Raw genomic sequence first — 18,288 nt, 5'->3', positions numbered from 1 at the left:
TGTGGGACCTACAGCCTACCGGGGCAAAAAAAGCCCTCTGGAAGCCCGTTTTGGGCTTGGCCCCCTTTGTCGGGCCTGGACGCACCGATGGAACTGCTTTTATATATATATATATAAACCATATAATCCCAACCATATGGAACTACGTCGGTTTGATTCCGTCAAGAGTACATAGGCAGTCTAGCATCTTAACAGACATAACTGCAACCAAATTTGAATCCCTGGTTTATCCAAATCAAATTCGCCAAAACTCTTTCCCAAATGCAAATGTCTATTGTAGAAAATTAGTGAGTTCAACAAAATTGCTCATTATTATTTTCTTGGACATTGACAATAAGAAAAATAGTACAAAACCATCCAATTAACGATCATAATTAACAAGCGTAAGCTGGCCAAAAAAGAAGAAGGGGTAAATGATAACAGTAACAACAGATAAATCACATAAATAAGCATACACACAACAAGCATACAACACGAATGAACACAACAAGCATATGACACGAACGAACACAACAAGCCTACGACACGAACACAACAAACTTGACCAATTTGCCAAGTCTAAATGTAAGGATGGCAAAAATTCTCATCAGGCTGGATTCTCGACCTTAATGGAGGGAGATTTTGGGGGAAAATTAGGAGCGGGTATGAGGATCCCTGGGCTACTTCCTAAACACAGCCCAATATGTAATATATTTATTTTTAATTAATGTATAACATAATATAACCATGTATGATTATGATATAACAGTCTTGATCTCTTGGACCACAGGAGTCCAAGAGATTGTGGTCACCCACCGTTGGATATTAATCAAATGGTTCAAAAAAGTTTTTTAAAAGGAGTGCAAGAGTGAGTGAATCGTTGAATTTACATCCAACGGTGGGTGACCACAAATCTTTTGGACCCTTGTAGTCCAAGAGATTAGGACTGTATGATATAATATAATATATATTTAATTTTGACAAATTTAATTAGGGGATGGGGGTTCCCTGAAATTTTTTTAGACTGGATAGGGGCTGGTACGGTATTGCCATACCCAACCCTGAACTAGGGCTCGTCAATGGGCCGAGCCGGGCTAGTTCGGCCCAAATTTAATGGGCTTGGGCTGGGCTGGGCAGGACTTTAAAGAGGAGAGAGAAAATATCGGGCCGGGCCAGGCCCCTTTTTTTTAGAAAATTCAAAACCCAAGCTCGACCCATGAGTCGGGTTTGAGAAAGCTCATCGGGCCGGGCAGGGCTTAAATGGGCCCTACTTCATTAAAAAAAAAAATCATTAACTTAATCATAAAGGCATTTTAGTCCAAATTTGAGATTAAACTCACTTAATTCCAATATTTTCACTTCAAACTAAATTCATAAAACACCCAATAAAGTCACACAACCTATAAGATTTTTCACAAAAATAATCAAACCAAGTACTATTTTTGAGGTTATTACATAATTAGATCGTAATACGTTTTAAGAAATCATTTTAAAAAATACTAAGTATAAAAATAAAAAAAAATTTAAAGGATGGTATGAATAAATATGCAAATATTTGGTGATGTGTTCAAGAAAAGTATGATTATATTTGGTGGTACGATTATGTTTCGTGATATGATTATATATATATATATATATAATTGTTGAATTAATAATTGACACAAATTAATGTGCTAATAATCCAATTATAAATTAGGAATGAGTAAAGAAAAGTAAATGAAATGAAACAAATTATATATGTGATTTAAGTGATATAATCATAAACCTAAACTCTTATTTATACATAATTATATATATATATGCGGACCTAATGGGCCGGGCTTTCGTAGGCGGGCTTAGCCGAGCTTTCTTGGGCTTAATCGGGCCGAACTTCAGACACTTAAGTCCAAGTCTAGCCCGGCCCAAGGTGGGCCAGACCATCTCAAAGCCCATAATGGGCTGGCCGGACTTTTTTTCGATGGGCCGGGCAGACCCCCATCAGCCTATGAGCCCGCGAGCCAAATGATGAGGCCTACCTTGAACCCGTCGTTGCCATTCCTATACACGCGCGCGCGTACAAATACAGACACATACATAGCGGTTCTTTTGTTGTCAACTTGTTATATAAGACCCAAAGTTCAAACTCATAACAGAAGAGTACCAAACAAGCTTCAAAATGAGTGAGGAGACCAAGTTCAGCGTCCTATGCAGCCTCTTCAACTGGATGCAAAGAAGCAAAACCTCAACCCTAAAGCGCTCCAAATTCCGCAAATTTCTCGACACTTTCTGTAAACCTGCTGATTATTTCGATTCGATTCGCCTAATTCTTCCCAGCCTCGACCGCGAGCGCGGCAGCTATGGCCTTAAGGAGTCTGTGCTCGCCACCTGCCTCATTGACGCTCTCGGCATGGCCAGAGACTCCGAGGACGCTCTTCGCCTCATCAATTGGCGCAAAGGCGGCGCCAAGACTGGTGTCAATGCCGGCAACTTCTCGCTCGTGGCCGCCGAGGTACGCTTTTTGGCTTTTGGCTTTTGGTTTTTGTTATTTGTTGATTGATTTTTTCTGGGCTTGTTTTGGATTTGTGGAATTTGGGAGTTTTTGGTATCTGGGTCAGTGAAAGTTTGTATTTTTGTGTATGGAATTTGGCGGGGTATGCTTTTCTAAGCTTCTGAATTTTGTGTGCTTATAATGGTTTGTTGTAAATAAGAGTTCACTTGCATGGAGTAGAAGAAATGAAACCAACCAATTTTTTTGGGATTGATAATCACTTTTCCACTGATTACTGATGAAACATGAGACTGGGCCCTAACAACTCATTTGAAATGAATTACAAAAATGATTTTTGAAACGATTTAGTTGCAGTAAATTGTCATCAGTTGATTTTGGACATTAGTGACTCAAAGTCCTCTTGTCTAGTGTGCTTAGACTTTACTGTATGATTCCTTCGGTTTTATATGTTTATAACTGTTTGGCATTTGTTATTTGTGAATCAGGTGCTGCAACGTAGACAAGGAGTGAGTTCAGGTGGATTAACAATCAAGGAGTTAAATGACTTGCTTGATCGTTTAGCTTCAAGTGAAAATAGGTATATTACTTTAGTGTTCATTTCCTAATTCCTAACGGGAGCTTGTAAATGCTTAACATCGATTATGAGGATATTTTAACCAAGTTTGCATTGATATATGCTAAACACAAATCTAGAATTGGCCTTTTCTTCTTCCGTTTCCTCTCTCGCATATATATATATAGATATATATATATATATATATATAGTTATTCTCTTATCCGGATATCCGCACGTTTTTATCGTGCGGATGCTATTGTAAACAGGCAGGAAAGCAGGGAGGGGTAGTACAAAATACATGGCGTCTGCACGATAATAACTTCCAGATGTCCGCACATATATATATATATATATATATATATATATATATATAGACACACACACACACATATATATACGTGTGCGTGTACTCTTTCTTTTGAATAATGGTAAAAAATATGCCTATGAGATAGTAAGTTGGGTTTAGGCAGTGATTAACATCTCTTGACAAACAGAACTTGGTTAACTATGAAATCCTTGTGTATCAAATCTTTTTTATGAAAAGTTCTTGTTTGATCTAGCTTAGAAATTGGGTTTACTTGTTTGCTGTCATGAGGGTTGGCAAACTCAAGTGCACCATGGGAGCTCTAGCCTAATTATACCAGAAAGTCTCTGCCTTGCTTGTGAACATGATTCTCTACGCTGCCACCTTCTTTCTTTTTCCACCCTCACTTTTCTGTGTAGAAGGTCTCAGCTGGTGATGTCGTCTAATGTAACTTGTTATTTTAACTTTTACTAGAAAACATTAGTAGAATTTATTTAGGTACTTTTTCTGTTGAACTTAAGTTAAATAGCCTACTGGGGCAAATAAGTTAGGCCCTCTAGATTGAACCTAAGTGCAAATGTTTAAGTATATTTCTTCCACACTTATTTAGCTTCTTCTCATTAATCTTTCTTGAAATTTTGTTTGAAGTTTAAATTTAAATAGCTTATATAATATATCTTCCCTGCGTGCTTTAAGTTTATTGTATGAAAACATTGTTTGGCTCTCAAGTCTGTTTATAACACCTAAAATGACACAAGGATGTCAACAGGGCAGAGAAGACTTCAGTTCTTTCTACGTTGATAAAGAAGACAAATGCACAGGAAATGAAGTGGATTGTCATGATTATTCTTAAAGGTGTTGTCTACTAAGGTCATGATATGAATTTTTTAATATCCATTCTGTTAAGCTTCAATTTTTCATGTTTTTATATCTCCTGTAGATCTGAAGCTGGGAACTAGTGAAAAGAGCATTTTTCATGAATTTCATCCAGATGCTGAAGACTTGTTTAATGTCACATGTGACTTGAAATTGGTTTGTGAAAAGCTGAGGGATAGAAATCAGCGTCATAAACGCCAGGTCTCTCATTAAGTCTGAAACAATTTTGTATATCTCTTGAATAATTTAATGGTGTAGCAACATTAATATGGTATTTTCCTAAAATTTACTACTCACTAATTGAAGCTACTACGGGGGAAAATTATTTTAAGGTATTGTTGCATGCCAAAGATATGAAAACCTTTGGTCGTTTTGGTGATTTGTTTGTGAAGAACATATCTTAAGAAGCTCTCATTTATACAAAGAGCTCTTCTTGAAGTTAATGATCTCAAAATTGCAGTACCTACTAGAGAAGATTTGGTATTCTGGTGTATAGCGTGTGTTTTTAATTTTTTTTAATTATAAATTTGCTTATATGTGTGCAAACTACATAGCTTCTGAATTAATGACACTACTTTGCATCAATTGCAGGACATTGAAGTTGGAAAAGCTGTACGCCCACAACTAGCTATGAGAGTTGGTGATGCAACTATTGCATGGAAAAAGGTTTTATATAGTAGATGGATACACAAATTATTCACACATATATGTTTGGTGACGCTATTTCATATGTCTAACTCCATTAATATCTCTCTTAATTTCTTTCCCCACATTCTCAGCTTCATGGTAAGGAAGTGGTTGTTGAGTGTAAATTTGATGGGGATCGCATCCAAATTCATAAGAATGGAACTGAAATACATTACTTCTCAAGGTAGAGGTTGCAAACCTTTTTGGCAATTTTATTAATCTTTTCAATCTTTATCTTTTAAGTGTTTCCTTTTATTCTCATGGGCATTATTTAATTTGATTACTAATTTAGGCTCACAATATGGCAGGATTACTCAATAAGAGAATTTGATTTAACCATTGACATTTATGTAAAGCTTGGGTCGTTGTCATATCGGTGGTTCCTTAGGCAAAATATTTTGAAAACTCATAAACTCAAAAAATATTTTGTTCATAAGTTGCTTCCCTTCTGCAGGAATTTTCTTGATCACCCTGAATATGGACATGCAATGTCAGACATTGTTATACAAAATGTTCTGGCTGATAGGTAAATTTATCTACATCAAATTGTTATTTCTAGAATTTTGTTATTTTTGGCTTCCTTTATCTTATTTTCTTGTAGCTCTACTATAATCTACACTAGTTATGACATGTCTTGGTTTGTTGGCCTTTTCTGTTCTTTTCTTGCTTGGTTTGTGAATGTGAAGCAGAGGCGGAGGCACAGCAGACCCAGGAGGGGCATGTGCCCCCTATCAACCCCTCCCTTGTTATTTCTGATTTTGTTTTTAAAAATCATATATATATATATATTATTGCTTAATGGAGATTGATTACAAAATTGCTCCCAAAACTTGAATCTCATTTCCCTCTTTATTTTCTCTCTCTGTGTCTCTCTTACTATCAGCAATAACCCTTTCAACTCTCCCTCCCTTATAACCAGTCTAACACATGTTCTCTTATTTTGCTAGTATGAGTGATTGTTAAATTATTAATTTAAGCTACAAATTAGAGAAGATATGCCAAAACTTAGAATTTTGTAACAAGTTAAATTATCACAAAGAAAAAATAGCTTGTATTGTCTAAGGTGCTTCCGGTGTTGTGAAGTATCTTGATAAAGTAGTCTGTTATATGGATAATCCTTCTTTTATTTGTTTGCATAGTTTTGGTATGATTGTACAAAAGGATTTAGAGAAAGAGTGAGAAGAAAAGAATCATGGGGAAAATATGCTGGAGGTACTAGCCAAGAGATACCTTTGTTATGCAAAAAACACATACATGCACCCCTGCATGCACACAAATGAGACTAGAAAGATGAACAACTCTTATATCATTCATATAGGCTGTACTAATTTTTGTTATTTTGGTCAGGCATAGGTTACCAACTTTTGTCCTGCCATTGCAACCTTTTTAGGTGTCTTTGTATGTTTCTGGGGGAAAAGTACAATGACCATATTAAAATGAGTTAAATGGACATGCTGTCCTTTACATCCATTTGAGCAACCATCACAATCTCAATTTTAGAAAGCTTCATTCTCTCAAAGGCTTTACAGTTTGTTTTGGTGAACACCAACAGATGCCTATAGGGGCAACTTTAACGGTGCCCTTATTTGTTAACGGATCAATGTCTGAATACTATGTTTTGAAATTCTTATATGCCTGGAACCTGTGTAGTTTGCAAAGGCCTTTGGTTTAACAAGCTGTGTATCATTTACAGTCAAACCCCCCCATACATGTTGCTGTGCGAAAATGTACAGAGTTTCTTTTTCACGTAATATTTTGCAATCAACTTAATCCATATTAATTCTTCCCCTTGCAATGTTGGTAGGTGTATTCTTGATGGTGAGATGTTGGTCTGGGACACATCTTCCAATCGTTTTGCTGAGTTTGGTTCAAATCAAGAAATAGGTTTTCTTTTGTAATTAATTAATTTTTCTTGATATGATCTGTTGACTGTTTGCTTTTTTTGATTGTCACTAATAAATTTGTTTTCCTTGTTTTATTTTACAGCCAAGGCAGCAAGGGATGGACTTGACAGTGATAGACAGGTTTTCTTTTCATGATATTCTTTTTCTATTTTTAGAAACTACCAAGTTAGAGTCCAGCTTACACTTTATGCCCCCCCTCCTCATGCAGTTGTGCTGTATCCTTTTTGTGTCTGACCTTGCTCAAAGTTGAGGTTGATCTCCGGCTTTGCAAGCACTTCAATGTTATTGGTGATGGTGATAAATCATAGAAACTGAAAATTAAAAATGTGAAGGACTGTTGAAAAATGTTGATTTTGTGTACCTTGACATGAGATTGACTAGATGTTGCATTCGATATCCTCTATGTTGGAGATACTAGTGTAATTCACCAGAGCTTGAAGGAACGGCATGAGCTTCTCCAGAAAGTTGTGAAACCTTTGAAGGGTCGTTTAGAAATTTTAGTACCTAATGGTGGTCTTAACACTCACCGTTCTGAAGGTAAAAATATTTTTACAGATTTCAGAATTTGTTCCTATGTTTTTTTTTTCCAATGTGGTAAAAGAATTTCTCCTATGCATTGTGTTTGATTTAGTGGATTTTTTTGGTTTAGTTGGCATTTTTTATATTTTCATTTGCTTGCTAGTGGGTTGATTTAGTGTAGACGAGAACAAGTGATGTGTGCAACCTATGCTCTAGATTGCGTTCTAGGTGAAGCAAAGCTTTAGTCTAAGATATGCGGTTTTAAGGAACCTACCTAAACTAATCCAAATTCTGTTCATCATGACAGATGAGGATTGACTCAACTCTGTTTAAGATATATTGGACATTCAATGTTTTTCTGTTGTCATACTGAAGTCATGAAGTCCTGAGTTCTGACTAAAATTTTGAGTGTATGAATTCCAAATTGACATGTATGAAGTCCAAATTGACACATATGATCATTAGGAGGGTGGAGGTTTGGGGTGATGTGATGGTCAAACTTCTCTTGTGCTAGATTACTCTCATGTCACTGAAGCACAAACAAATATAACCTTATTTATTTATTGTGACTTCTTATTCCAACTTATTTGATTGAATGCCAGTTTTAATTTTAATACACGATTATCAATTATCATAACTCACCTCACGTTAACTGATTTGTTGCCTCTATTACTTAATTCACAAAGTAAGCACCCACATCTATTGATAGACTTAATCCTCTATGAAATCTAGCATGCGGTAATTGGACTGCCCCCTGCTCTTGCCAGTGAACTCCATCTAAATATCTATTGAATCCTATGGAGGTATAAAACCTCCTAACTATTATGTCTCCAGCATTGAGAGAAGCTTGTGAGAATATCTCTAACCTGTAGAAGTTATGTATGTAAACTTGCCATGTGATTCATCTGGCCTTTTTGGAAATTTTTCATCCAAGTAAAAGATATTTTCTATACGAGATAAAGCATTTCACTAAAGAAGAAAGTGAAATACAGAATGAATGACAAGATGCCCATCATTATTGTCTGGTGTTAGTACAATGATGGGTTATTATGTTCACCTCTCCACCATTGGTTATTCCAGGCATATGAATATAGTGCTATTTATTTTTCTCGAAAGCTAATCCTGTCAAATGGTTTAACATTTACCAGTACATCAGTGTCTTACCTGTGTTGGTCATGCAGGGGATCCTTGTTGGTCGCTTATTGCTCGTAGTGTGGATGAAGTCGAGAGGTTTTTCAAAGAAACCATCGAAAATAGGTTAGCATAGCTTCAGCATTCTTGTTAGTTCGAGTGGACTATGATTGTTGTTTATCACGTACATTCTTTGGGCATAATTTGTCTACTAAGATTGATGTTATTTTCCTTTACTCTCTCTCTCTCTCTCTCTCTCTTCAATTTCCAATTTCAATAAATTTTTAGTCTTTCCCCATCAAATAGAAGAAAGTTTTAGCACTAACGCCAGGGTTTTAGATTTGTAAAACTGAAATTAGACTAATTTGTTGATCACGAAAATTAATCCAAAAATTTAAAATCACGTGTACCATTTTTTTCCTAATTCCACTTTTTGCCCTGCACAAACACCTAGAACTTTAAATTATCAGCTAAGATTCATGGTGATTTAATCCCACACTACTTGCAAATTACCTTCAAAATCATACAAGGATCATACCGATTGATGTCACTCAGGAGTAAAATCCGATACTATAACCTCTTTCCCATATTGTAATAGCGTCTTAAAAGGATCATATCCATTGATGTACAGAATCATTGTTCTCTCCTATTCTATGTGTTGAATATACAGTTCTTTGACCTAAATGTCTTATTTGTATTTTATCAAATTGAGTTGTTCATGCATCATTTGGTCAGTTGTTTCCTTAAGCTTATATATCATTTTTATCCTGTTAGACATGAGGGGATTGTTTTGAAGGACCTTGGTTCTAAATGGGAACCTAGTGATCGGAGTGGAAAGTGGTTAAAATTAAAGCCAGATTACATTCGTGCAGGCTCTGATTTGGATGTTCTTATCATAGGTTTGTAATTTCTTTTTCTTAAACTCTCTTATCTACCTCGAACCAACATATTTTTCGTATCTGCTATAGTTTTTAATTAAATGTCTACACACCTGTATTTAGGCGGATACTATGGTTCTGGACGTCGTGGAGGGGAGGTCAGTTTGAAATGCTTGCTCATATTCTAGTTTATTTCCATTCCGACCCAAACATAGATGTGTGTGCATGCGTGTACCAATAACTCTCTTGGGGTCCTCAAATAAGATCCTTAAATAAGGTTATGTTTCTCGACCTTTAGATCATGTGTAGACAACTGATATGCATGCACAAGGGTTGAGAAACACGACTCTATTTAAGGACCTTAGGAGATATATATAGACACTGTGTTCATTGATTTTGTAAGACACAATTGGAAGTCGAAATGGTTTCCGATTTGTCTAATTTTTTGCAAGGATGATCTATGAATGTAGACTTAAGAAATAGATGGTTTGGATCGTTGAAAAAAAATTTGTAGGGGGACCCTAAAGGGTGTCCCTCAAATAATATATATGTAGTTATATATGATGGACTTTTAGTTCCAGTGATAAATTTATTATTGCAGGTAGCTCAATTCTTGGTGGGTCTTGCTGAACGTCCAGTACCAAATACATATCCTAGAAAGTAAGAATTTTTCAATGGTAGATCTAGACAGATTGGTTGGCTTCAATGAATGAAAATATTGGAGTAGTAACTTGGATTCTGTATTGTCTTGTTTAAATAAGGTTAGTCATATTTGTGAGAAAATCAATTATTTGGTAAGTTGAGACAAAAAATAATAAAAAAGGGCATCTACGAGTTAATTAAATGCATTTTGTTGAAACTGGTTGCCCAAACCATATCTTATGTGAAATGATGGGGCAAAAGCGCAAAATGACTAGTGGGCAGATGAGCAAAGAGTTAGTTGAATACTTTACACAGAGAGAGAGAGAGAGAGAGAACAGTTAATTTTTTCATTATCTCTTTGAATCTGTTTAAACCCTGATCAAATTAAACACAATAACACTCATAATATAAAATATAAAAAATTCGATGTTACCAACAGTGTAACCATATTTTTTTCTTATGTTTCTCTTGACGGTAAACTTATTGAAGTCATGTTCTTGCCTAATGTGGAAGTTGTGACCTTGAGTTAACAAAATATAAGCAAGCACCAATAGATTACTTGAACCATCGTGAATAGATGATTTCAGGGGTGTATTTAACTATCGGAGTTGCCATGATTGATGCATATACTATTTGTTAGTGTGATGGATTCAGATTGATATACATTTTTGGGTCTGTTAACAGATTTGGCTTTTGCGATCGATAATAACTTACAAGCTATGAACTAATATGGTTTTTGGACATGTTCATCCACCATTTTAAAGCCAACCTGATATGACTCTAAATTACTTAACTCTATTTTGGTCAAAAGAGCTTATTCTGAGTTCTAATTCCCCAAATTCTGTAAGCTTGCTTGGTCTACTCTGTTCTGATATCATTGTATTCCTCCGTATTCAGCACGGAATCTATCCAAGCCAGATAAGGTTTGGTGATCATGTGGTTATCCTCCTCCTTTTCCTTGGCCTCTTTTACTCTTTTCTTGACCAACTGATTCTGCTTTCTATATGAAGATTCAAACAAAAAGAAAAAGGGTCACACCATATCTTACTGAATAATCAGACGGACTGAGGAAGAGCTCTTTATGTGGTCTCACTTTACCACCATCTGAAATGTGAGAAACGTCGATTGGTGGAAGCCCGTCTTTGAAGATTCAAAAGAGCTACTTCAGCGGATTCTCCGACAAATATTTATTTTAGATTCGTGCCTTTTGTCTCTGTTTTGTTGATCGACGCAAAGTAAAATCTTACTAATTTTAATCCAATTTGTTTGTTCTAATCCATTCGATCGATCGCTTCCATTCAGAATAGATTAGTTGGGAATTGGATGCTCTGCAGTGAAGGGCCTAGCTGCTAAAGCAGTTGATCCACTTGATAGGGCGGGAAAACCAATGAGTACAACTTTTTAAACAGAAACTACAAACAAGATCTTAGAGCTTTCTCAATCATCCACAGCTCCGGAATTAATGTGCTGTTTTTTATGCAGGAGTCATGAATCGCCTCATGGCCGATTGCATCCCAACGACTTTCTTGATTGGCTAAACAATGACTTTCTTGATTGGCTAAGTAGCATGGAGAAGTTATCCAAGGTGTGTGAAGGTTAAATTCCTGAGTGTGGGTCATGCGTCAATTTGGTGGGATCAAGTCCAAGCAAGGCAGCTCCTCTTATTCTCAGCACATAGGGGGATTTCCCATCCATTTATCTTTCCATTCCTTCCCCTCATTCCAATCTTGAGGCGTACTACCATGATTCCAGGGGCCTCTTCCTCTCATAATTCCAATTCTCCTCCAGGGTCAATTGTTTGTCTTCTTTCCTAGGATCCCATATCTGATTCACATTGAAAAGAAGCCCTTTCTAGGCCCTTCGGATTCACTTTCTAAGAGGTCATTCTTTGTCCCTCTCTTGGATTAACTAGGATGAGATCAGCATGTGTTATTCTAGCCATGATTGCTTTTTTTTAGTTTTAAATTATGTAATTTTGGTTGGCCTTATCTATTGGGTTGGATCAATGTCTGGGTCCTTTTATACTAGAGTGTGATATGAATTAAGCTGACTCTTACGTAGCTTACTGCTACTCTCTCTTTAAAAATAAAAAAGTTGATTGCTTTCTCTTGTCAACTTTTATCTCTTAGGTTAGATTCTTGCCTGGCCATTTTATAGTAGATTTTGAATATGACTTTGGCTGAATCAGGGTTAGCTTGCTGCTAATATATTGATACTTAAACAATTAACCAGCCATTGGTTCCATGTGTGTGCCATATTGTTTGTTGGTGCTAATTTTTTGGTAGAGTAGTTTGATGCACCAGAGAGCCTAAATCCTCATTGGTGCTTATAATCCTTGTATCCACAACGGGTAAGTGAATGTTTCTGACTGAGTTTTCATATTGCAGATTTGTATCCTTTTGCAGAGTGGGCACTGGACTTTCTGATGAGGATCTAGAAGCTGTTGCAACCAAATTAAAGCCTTATTTGAGGTATTTTGTTTTATAACTTAACAACACTGTGGTAGCTCCTCAGGGGGGTTTATCAAGAAAATATCCAATGAGCAACATGAAATAGCCTTTAGGGCAACCAGAACAGTTTGTGCTATGACCATTGCATTGATGGCCATGCAGCTTATGGTTTTAGACAAAAAATTGTTAGCATTGGTGATTGTTCAGTGTAGTTTTGTAATTCTAGGCTGCATCAGTTTGATTTATTTTATCATGAATGAGAAATGCTGTTGAAAACTTGAGATAATGCTTGGAGCCAACACCCACATGGGGCATTTTTTTACTGATTACTAATTTACTGGTACTGCGAAAATAAGTCTGTTTTTATGGTCAAATACAATACCTTATTAAGCCCTTGGATTTACCTTATTAGGTGCTATTCTTTCCTTATCTCTGCAAATATATGTTGATTTTCTCTCTGTTCTGTCAGGAAATATGAGTACCTAAAAAAGGCTCCACCAAGTTTTTATCAAGTAACAAACAATTCAAAAGAGAGACCAGATGTTTGGGTTGAAAGCCCCGAGAAGTTAGTATGATTTCCTGGATAGGTCTGTGATATATTAATTTTCAGAACATATATCAATTATCTTTTTTTTTTCCTTTTGCCCCTTGTATTTTGCAGATCAATAATACTTTCTATAACGAGTGACATCAGAACTATAAGGTCTGAGGTGTGTCCTAACAGCTATAGTATCATTTTTGATTCAATTATTAATCAGATATTTACATGTAGATCTACTAGGGTGTCGCAGTATAAGTTGTATTAGTTTGACTTGATGACTTTATTGATTCGTTGGCTGTTGTGTTCTTGCAGGTTTTTTCTGCACCATACAGCCTGAGATTTCCACGTATTGATCGAGTTAGATATGATAAACCTTGGCATGAATGTCTTGATGTGGAATGTAAGAGGATCAAATTTATTCCAAACGCATCCTAGGATTCTAGCTCTACTTATAGTGACCAGCATATTTCTAATTTTATAAACTAGGATTCCTCTCTATTTCCTTAGTTTCAGCATTCAAAGATGGGGTAAGCTCTTCAACTATCATGTGCTTTAAATTTTGGTTATTTGATTTTCTTCTTTTGCAGCGTTTATTGAGCTTGTACATTCAAGCAATGGGACCACACAAAGGGGAACGGATTACGGTGCTCTGCAGGATACTAAAACGAAACACAAGAAATCCTCTAGAAAGGAAGAAAAAAGAAATCTTTCTGTTGTTCCCTCTCATTTAGTTCAGACTGATGTTTCCAGCGTCAAGGAGGACACATTACTATTTTCAAATATGATGTTTTGTATCCTGTGGCTTTTTCTCGGAGTTACTTGCTTAATATCTGAGTCAATTCATTTACAAAATTGCTTGATCTTTCAATCTGCATTTTGCATCAGATAATAATACTGATAATGATTTTTTCTTCTTCTGGTGTATGTATTATTTCCAACAGTCAATACTTTCTGCATTTTGTACTTGTCTCCTTTTTCCATAAGGGGTTTGGAGTCGTGTATTAGCTGGATGAGAGATGACGTGCGTGTGTTTAATAACCTGAAGAAATTATTGTTTAACATCTTTCCTCAAGGTGTTCACTGTAGATAATCCCCGCAAATACAAACTGAATACAAGAAAAAGGCAATACTATAAGGATGCATTTGGAACCAACAAAATTGGATATTTTGAGCATACTACTGACCATATAATTGCATCTATTTATTCTGCTTTACCATGTTGTCCTTGACACGTGCAGACTTTGTTAATGTGCCTCCCACTAATTCTCTTGATTCCTTGCACAAACTTGTTGTTGAGAATGGGGGTACTTTCTCTATGAATTTGAATAACGCAGTTACGCACTGTGTTGCAGCTGATAGCAAAGGTCTCTCTCTCTCTCTCTCTCTCTCTCTCTCTCTCTCTCTCTCTCTCTCTCTCTCTCTCTATTTTATGTAACTCAGTTACACACACACACAATTTCGATTGGTTGTAATAATAATGTTATATGACAGGGATTAAATATCAGGCAGCAAAGCGTCATGGAGATATAATTCATTTCTCTTGGGTATTGGATTGTTGTTCTCAAAAGAGACTTCTTGCTTTACAGCCAAAGTTAGTAACACTATCTAATCTATTCGTATTGAAAAGACATTGTAAAATGTGACCCCTTTTTTTATTGAACAATGCTTCAAATATTTTTCTTGTGAAGGTACTATCTCTTCATATCTGAATCTTCAAAAATGAAGTTACAAGAAGAAATTGATGAATTTTCTGACTCGTACTACTGGGATCTTGACCTTGCAGACATCAAGCAGGTAAATGTACATAGTATTGTTAGTTGCTCTCCAAACAGTGAATTTACTTTATTATATATCTAAGCATATAAGAACGGAAAAGAAGCAAGTTTTAAGTACTATGTTTACCAGTGAAACTATTTAATACTGGTTCTATTGGAGGTAACACAGAGAACTTTTGATAGGCAATGAGGTAATTTGTTTATTTCATTCTTTTCAGCTTTTAAGCAACATGTATAGATCTGAGGATTCCAAAACTATCGACCATTACAAGAAAAAATACTGTCCAATGGAGAAATGGTCTCGCTTTCACGGCTGCTGCATTTACTTTATCCCATCAACTCATTCCTTGTAAGATCTGTTGGCTATATTAGGCTTTCTCAGGACACGGATTATATTAGGCTTTCTTTGTTTTTCACATTCTAAATTTATTATTTATGGATTTCTGATTAACCTTTGCTTAAAGGAAACCGGATTGGGAAGTCCTTTTACGATTCACACTCAGAAGGTTGAAGATTCAAGTTCTCATAAGTGGTGGCAGAGTCACTGACAGTATTGCTCATGCGACTCATTTGGTAGTCTTGTCAGTGCAGGGTCTTGATGTCGATTTTGGAACTTTATTGCAAAGGTAACCTATAGTTCATAATGTTGCGAGTTACATGAATAATTATTCCCAGTCTCTAATGGAGGATAAGTGCTTGGATCTCCTGATCAATAAGATATGTGGAATCATTATTGACGATTAAATCATCACATGATTGTTTTGATTTTTTGTCAAATATCCGACCATACGTTCATTGATATGCTTTCCATTGAAGTTGGCAGAGGTGCATTTTCTGGCATGAATTGATTGACAAGATGTTGGTGAGATAGTTGATTATTCAGGATAATTTAAGCATGTTTGTGTAGTACGATTTGTCTACAAAAAATTGAGGGTGCCATTTTTCTCTCAACACAGCCATATGCATGGTTTTTATAGTAGCCAATGTATCAGTTCAATTATAATTATAATTATCAAGTATCATGTTTTGTTTTTATAACAAAACTATCAAATATGATGCTTAATGGCGTGTGCATTCTGAAATTATCAAGTATCATGTTAAGAAACAGAAAAGAGACAATTTTAATTTCTTCTTTCAATCTATGGATGAATTACTGCATTTAAAAAAAAAAAAAAAATGCTACGATAAGGCTTTATTCACCTAATATGACCATTATAGGAGCATGATTTATTTGCTCTGTTCTATCCCCCAGTTCTTGGATATTTTTTTCTTACACTACAACAGAAACAGCTTTGCCCACTGTCTGACCCCTTTCCTCATACAGCTGTTATCAACATCAATACAGTCCATGACCTTTTCTCCTTTATCTTTTCTCACTGCTCTCTCTGTTACAGTTTCACTGAATCAGAGAAACGATTTCTGCATAACAAAAAGTTGCATATTGTTGGATCTCAATGGTTGGAAGACTGCTTGGAAAGGGACCAGAGACTGCAAGAAGAAACATATAGCTTAAAACCCAATGGGTGGGAAGAATTCAGCATTGAAGAGTGGTGAGTTCAATTATTATAATATTGCACTTGGATGTGGTATTCCACTGAGTTATAATACGCATATAAAATCAAATCAGTTGATTTGGGTTATGATACAAAATTAGGTGTAATAGTAACAAGAAGTTTCACTCGTAATTCAATTTCAGATTTACGACATGGAAGCCAACGGTCCCTGATGGGATCACTTGTTACTTAAAACCTGTTTTGTAGCAAAAATAAATGCTTAAAATCCAGTTTCAGAAACCCCCATCTTATTCTTTATCAAGACCATCAAAATTCTTTCTTAAGTCCTTGAACACAGGTGACTGATATTGGACTATTATCTTGAGGTATTTATGAGATTTACCTTTGCTCATTAGTGGACGTTGCCAAGGGCAGAACCATAAATTTTTACAGGGGTGTATTTTCATTTGGTGATTTCTGTCTTGAGAGCTGCTATGTTGAGAACTTGAGTGGGAGAATGCAGGCCTTAGATATGGGATGGCTTAATTTCTTCTTTGAGGGGTGGGTTAATTTCTTCTGGGTTGCAGTGGACATGCTATATATTCATTTTCATTTTTACACTGGGCTAGCCCACCCAAGCCAATGCTTGCTTCTGCCCCCGGCGTATCGTCCTTTTGTGCTGGATGTTACCTGTTCATTATGTAGTGTCTCCATCGTAATCCTTAGAAAATAAAATAGAAAGAATGATTGCTAAAAGCTAGCTGTTTCATCTTTTATTCTTTTCTTAATTTTGTTTTTCCACTGAATGATGGAGACGCTATACTGGGCTAGATAGTCATTCTTGGAAATAAACTACTAAGAGAAAGTAAACTAATACAGGAATGGATTCATTGCACAAAGAAATGGTAGACTGTCTAAAATGACGTGCGTAGAAAAATTCCTCATACGAAGGGGAGTTGTGTTTTTTATTGTTTGTTCAGTTCATATCATAAACATAGCAAGGGGAAGAAGTTCTACAGGGAAGGTATTGTACATCTCTGAGGGGTGAAGTGCAGACTTGCTAGGGGTGTGCATGTGTGGGGTTCCCTTTAGTATCAATTATGATAACAGAGTAAATAGGGGGGATTTCAGGGTGGTTAACATTTTTGTTCTGCTCCTGTTATTTCTAGGAAACATGACATGGATCTAGAAGAAGCACCCTCTGATGTGGACACTCTGCAAATCAACAATTCTTCTGCTTCTCCTAACCAAGAAGGAAAAGAGATAGGAGGCAAAGAAGCTCCAGAAAACTATAGGATCTTGGCCTCACCTGAGAGGGAAAGCAAAAGGAAAAGAGGAAGACCTGCTCTCACAAGCATGAACAAAGGAAAAACTGGTGTCAACCAAGCTCGGAGAACACGGGTGCGCATTGGAAGGAAGCCTGCTAAAATATCAGGAAATGAGTCAGATGAAGGTGGCTCTCATGATAACACATTACGTGCGGAAGAGGTTGATAAGGAAGAAAGTAAACATGGAATGATGAGTGACGCAAGTTTAGACATCCAAGAAAATGAAGCAATTAAAGATTCTGAATCATTACAAAGAGACAATGCAGCTGTGCAAGAGGTTGCTGAAGACATTAGCTTTGAGGACCATTCTTATAAAATTCCTGATGTCGAAATGATTGAGAAGTGTAATATCGAAGACAGTGGAAAGCCGGAGAAACTTGAAGTTATGGCTGATCCTGTTCAAGCCATGTTGTTTGACATGATTCCAAGTCTTGCTATGAAGAAAGTTGAAACTACAAATACGAGTATTGAAAAGGAAAAACCAGCAGTAGATCTGAATGCAGGACCTTCAAAGAAAAAGAAAGTTAGCTACAAGGATGTTGCTGGTGAGCTGCTCAAGGATTGGTAAATTGTTTTCTGCATCGGTTTACTGTCTGTTCTGTATATATGTCACAGTCAAGGATTGTGGATTAGTTGGGCTTTTGAATGTCTTGTACCTAAATTATATGTCAATACAAACTGAGACACTTGCCTTTTTCTAGATTCATTTATCATCTAATTATGCCGTTTGCCTTGAA

At 36.2% G+C, this 18,288-nt stretch overlaps 1 protein-coding gene across 2 annotated transcripts; it reads left to right on the top strand.

Annotated features, from left to right (window-relative positions):
- The first annotated feature begins 2,095 nt into the window (after positions 1-2,095).
- On the top strand, positions 2,096-18,280 carry LOC117614742 (DNA ligase 4). 2 transcript variants are annotated; one of them, XM_034343639.1, is made up of 27 exons: positions 2,096-2,467; positions 2,953-3,044; positions 4,097-4,182; positions 4,268-4,404; positions 4,795-4,869; positions 4,983-5,074; positions 5,345-5,416; positions 6,695-6,774; positions 6,877-6,914; positions 7,003-7,009; positions 7,176-7,331; positions 8,495-8,570; positions 9,219-9,343; positions 9,446-9,480; positions 9,924-9,982; positions 12,352-12,435; positions 12,884-12,979; positions 13,076-13,124; positions 13,268-13,355; positions 13,543-13,746; positions 14,194-14,319; positions 14,447-14,546; positions 14,644-14,749; positions 14,949-15,079; positions 15,195-15,356; positions 16,125-16,280; positions 17,393-18,280. In XM_034343639.1, the coding sequence occupies exons 1-27, from the start codon at positions 2,135-2,137 to the stop codon at positions 18,117-18,119; spliced, it is 3,492 nt and encodes a 1,163-aa protein (XP_034199530.1). In that variant the 5' UTR covers positions 2,096-2,134; the 3' UTR covers positions 18,120-18,280. The 2 variants fall into 2 exon arrangements, with proteins under 2 accessions (XP_034199530.1, XP_034199531.1); XM_034343640.1 differs by lacking the exon at positions 2,096-2,467 and having other exon boundaries at positions 2,957-3,044; positions 4,086-4,182.
- The last annotated feature ends 8 nt before the right edge of the window (positions 18,281-18,288 follow it).

The sequence above is a fragment of the Prunus dulcis genome, chromosome 1, assembly GCF_902201215.1.
Source record: "Prunus dulcis chromosome 1, ALMONDv2, whole genome shotgun sequence".
Lineage (NCBI taxonomy): Eukaryota > Viridiplantae > Streptophyta > Magnoliopsida > Rosales > Rosaceae > Prunus > Prunus dulcis.
Note: the sequence above shows the minus strand (reverse complement) of the source record. Positions and strands in the feature narration are given on the sequence as shown.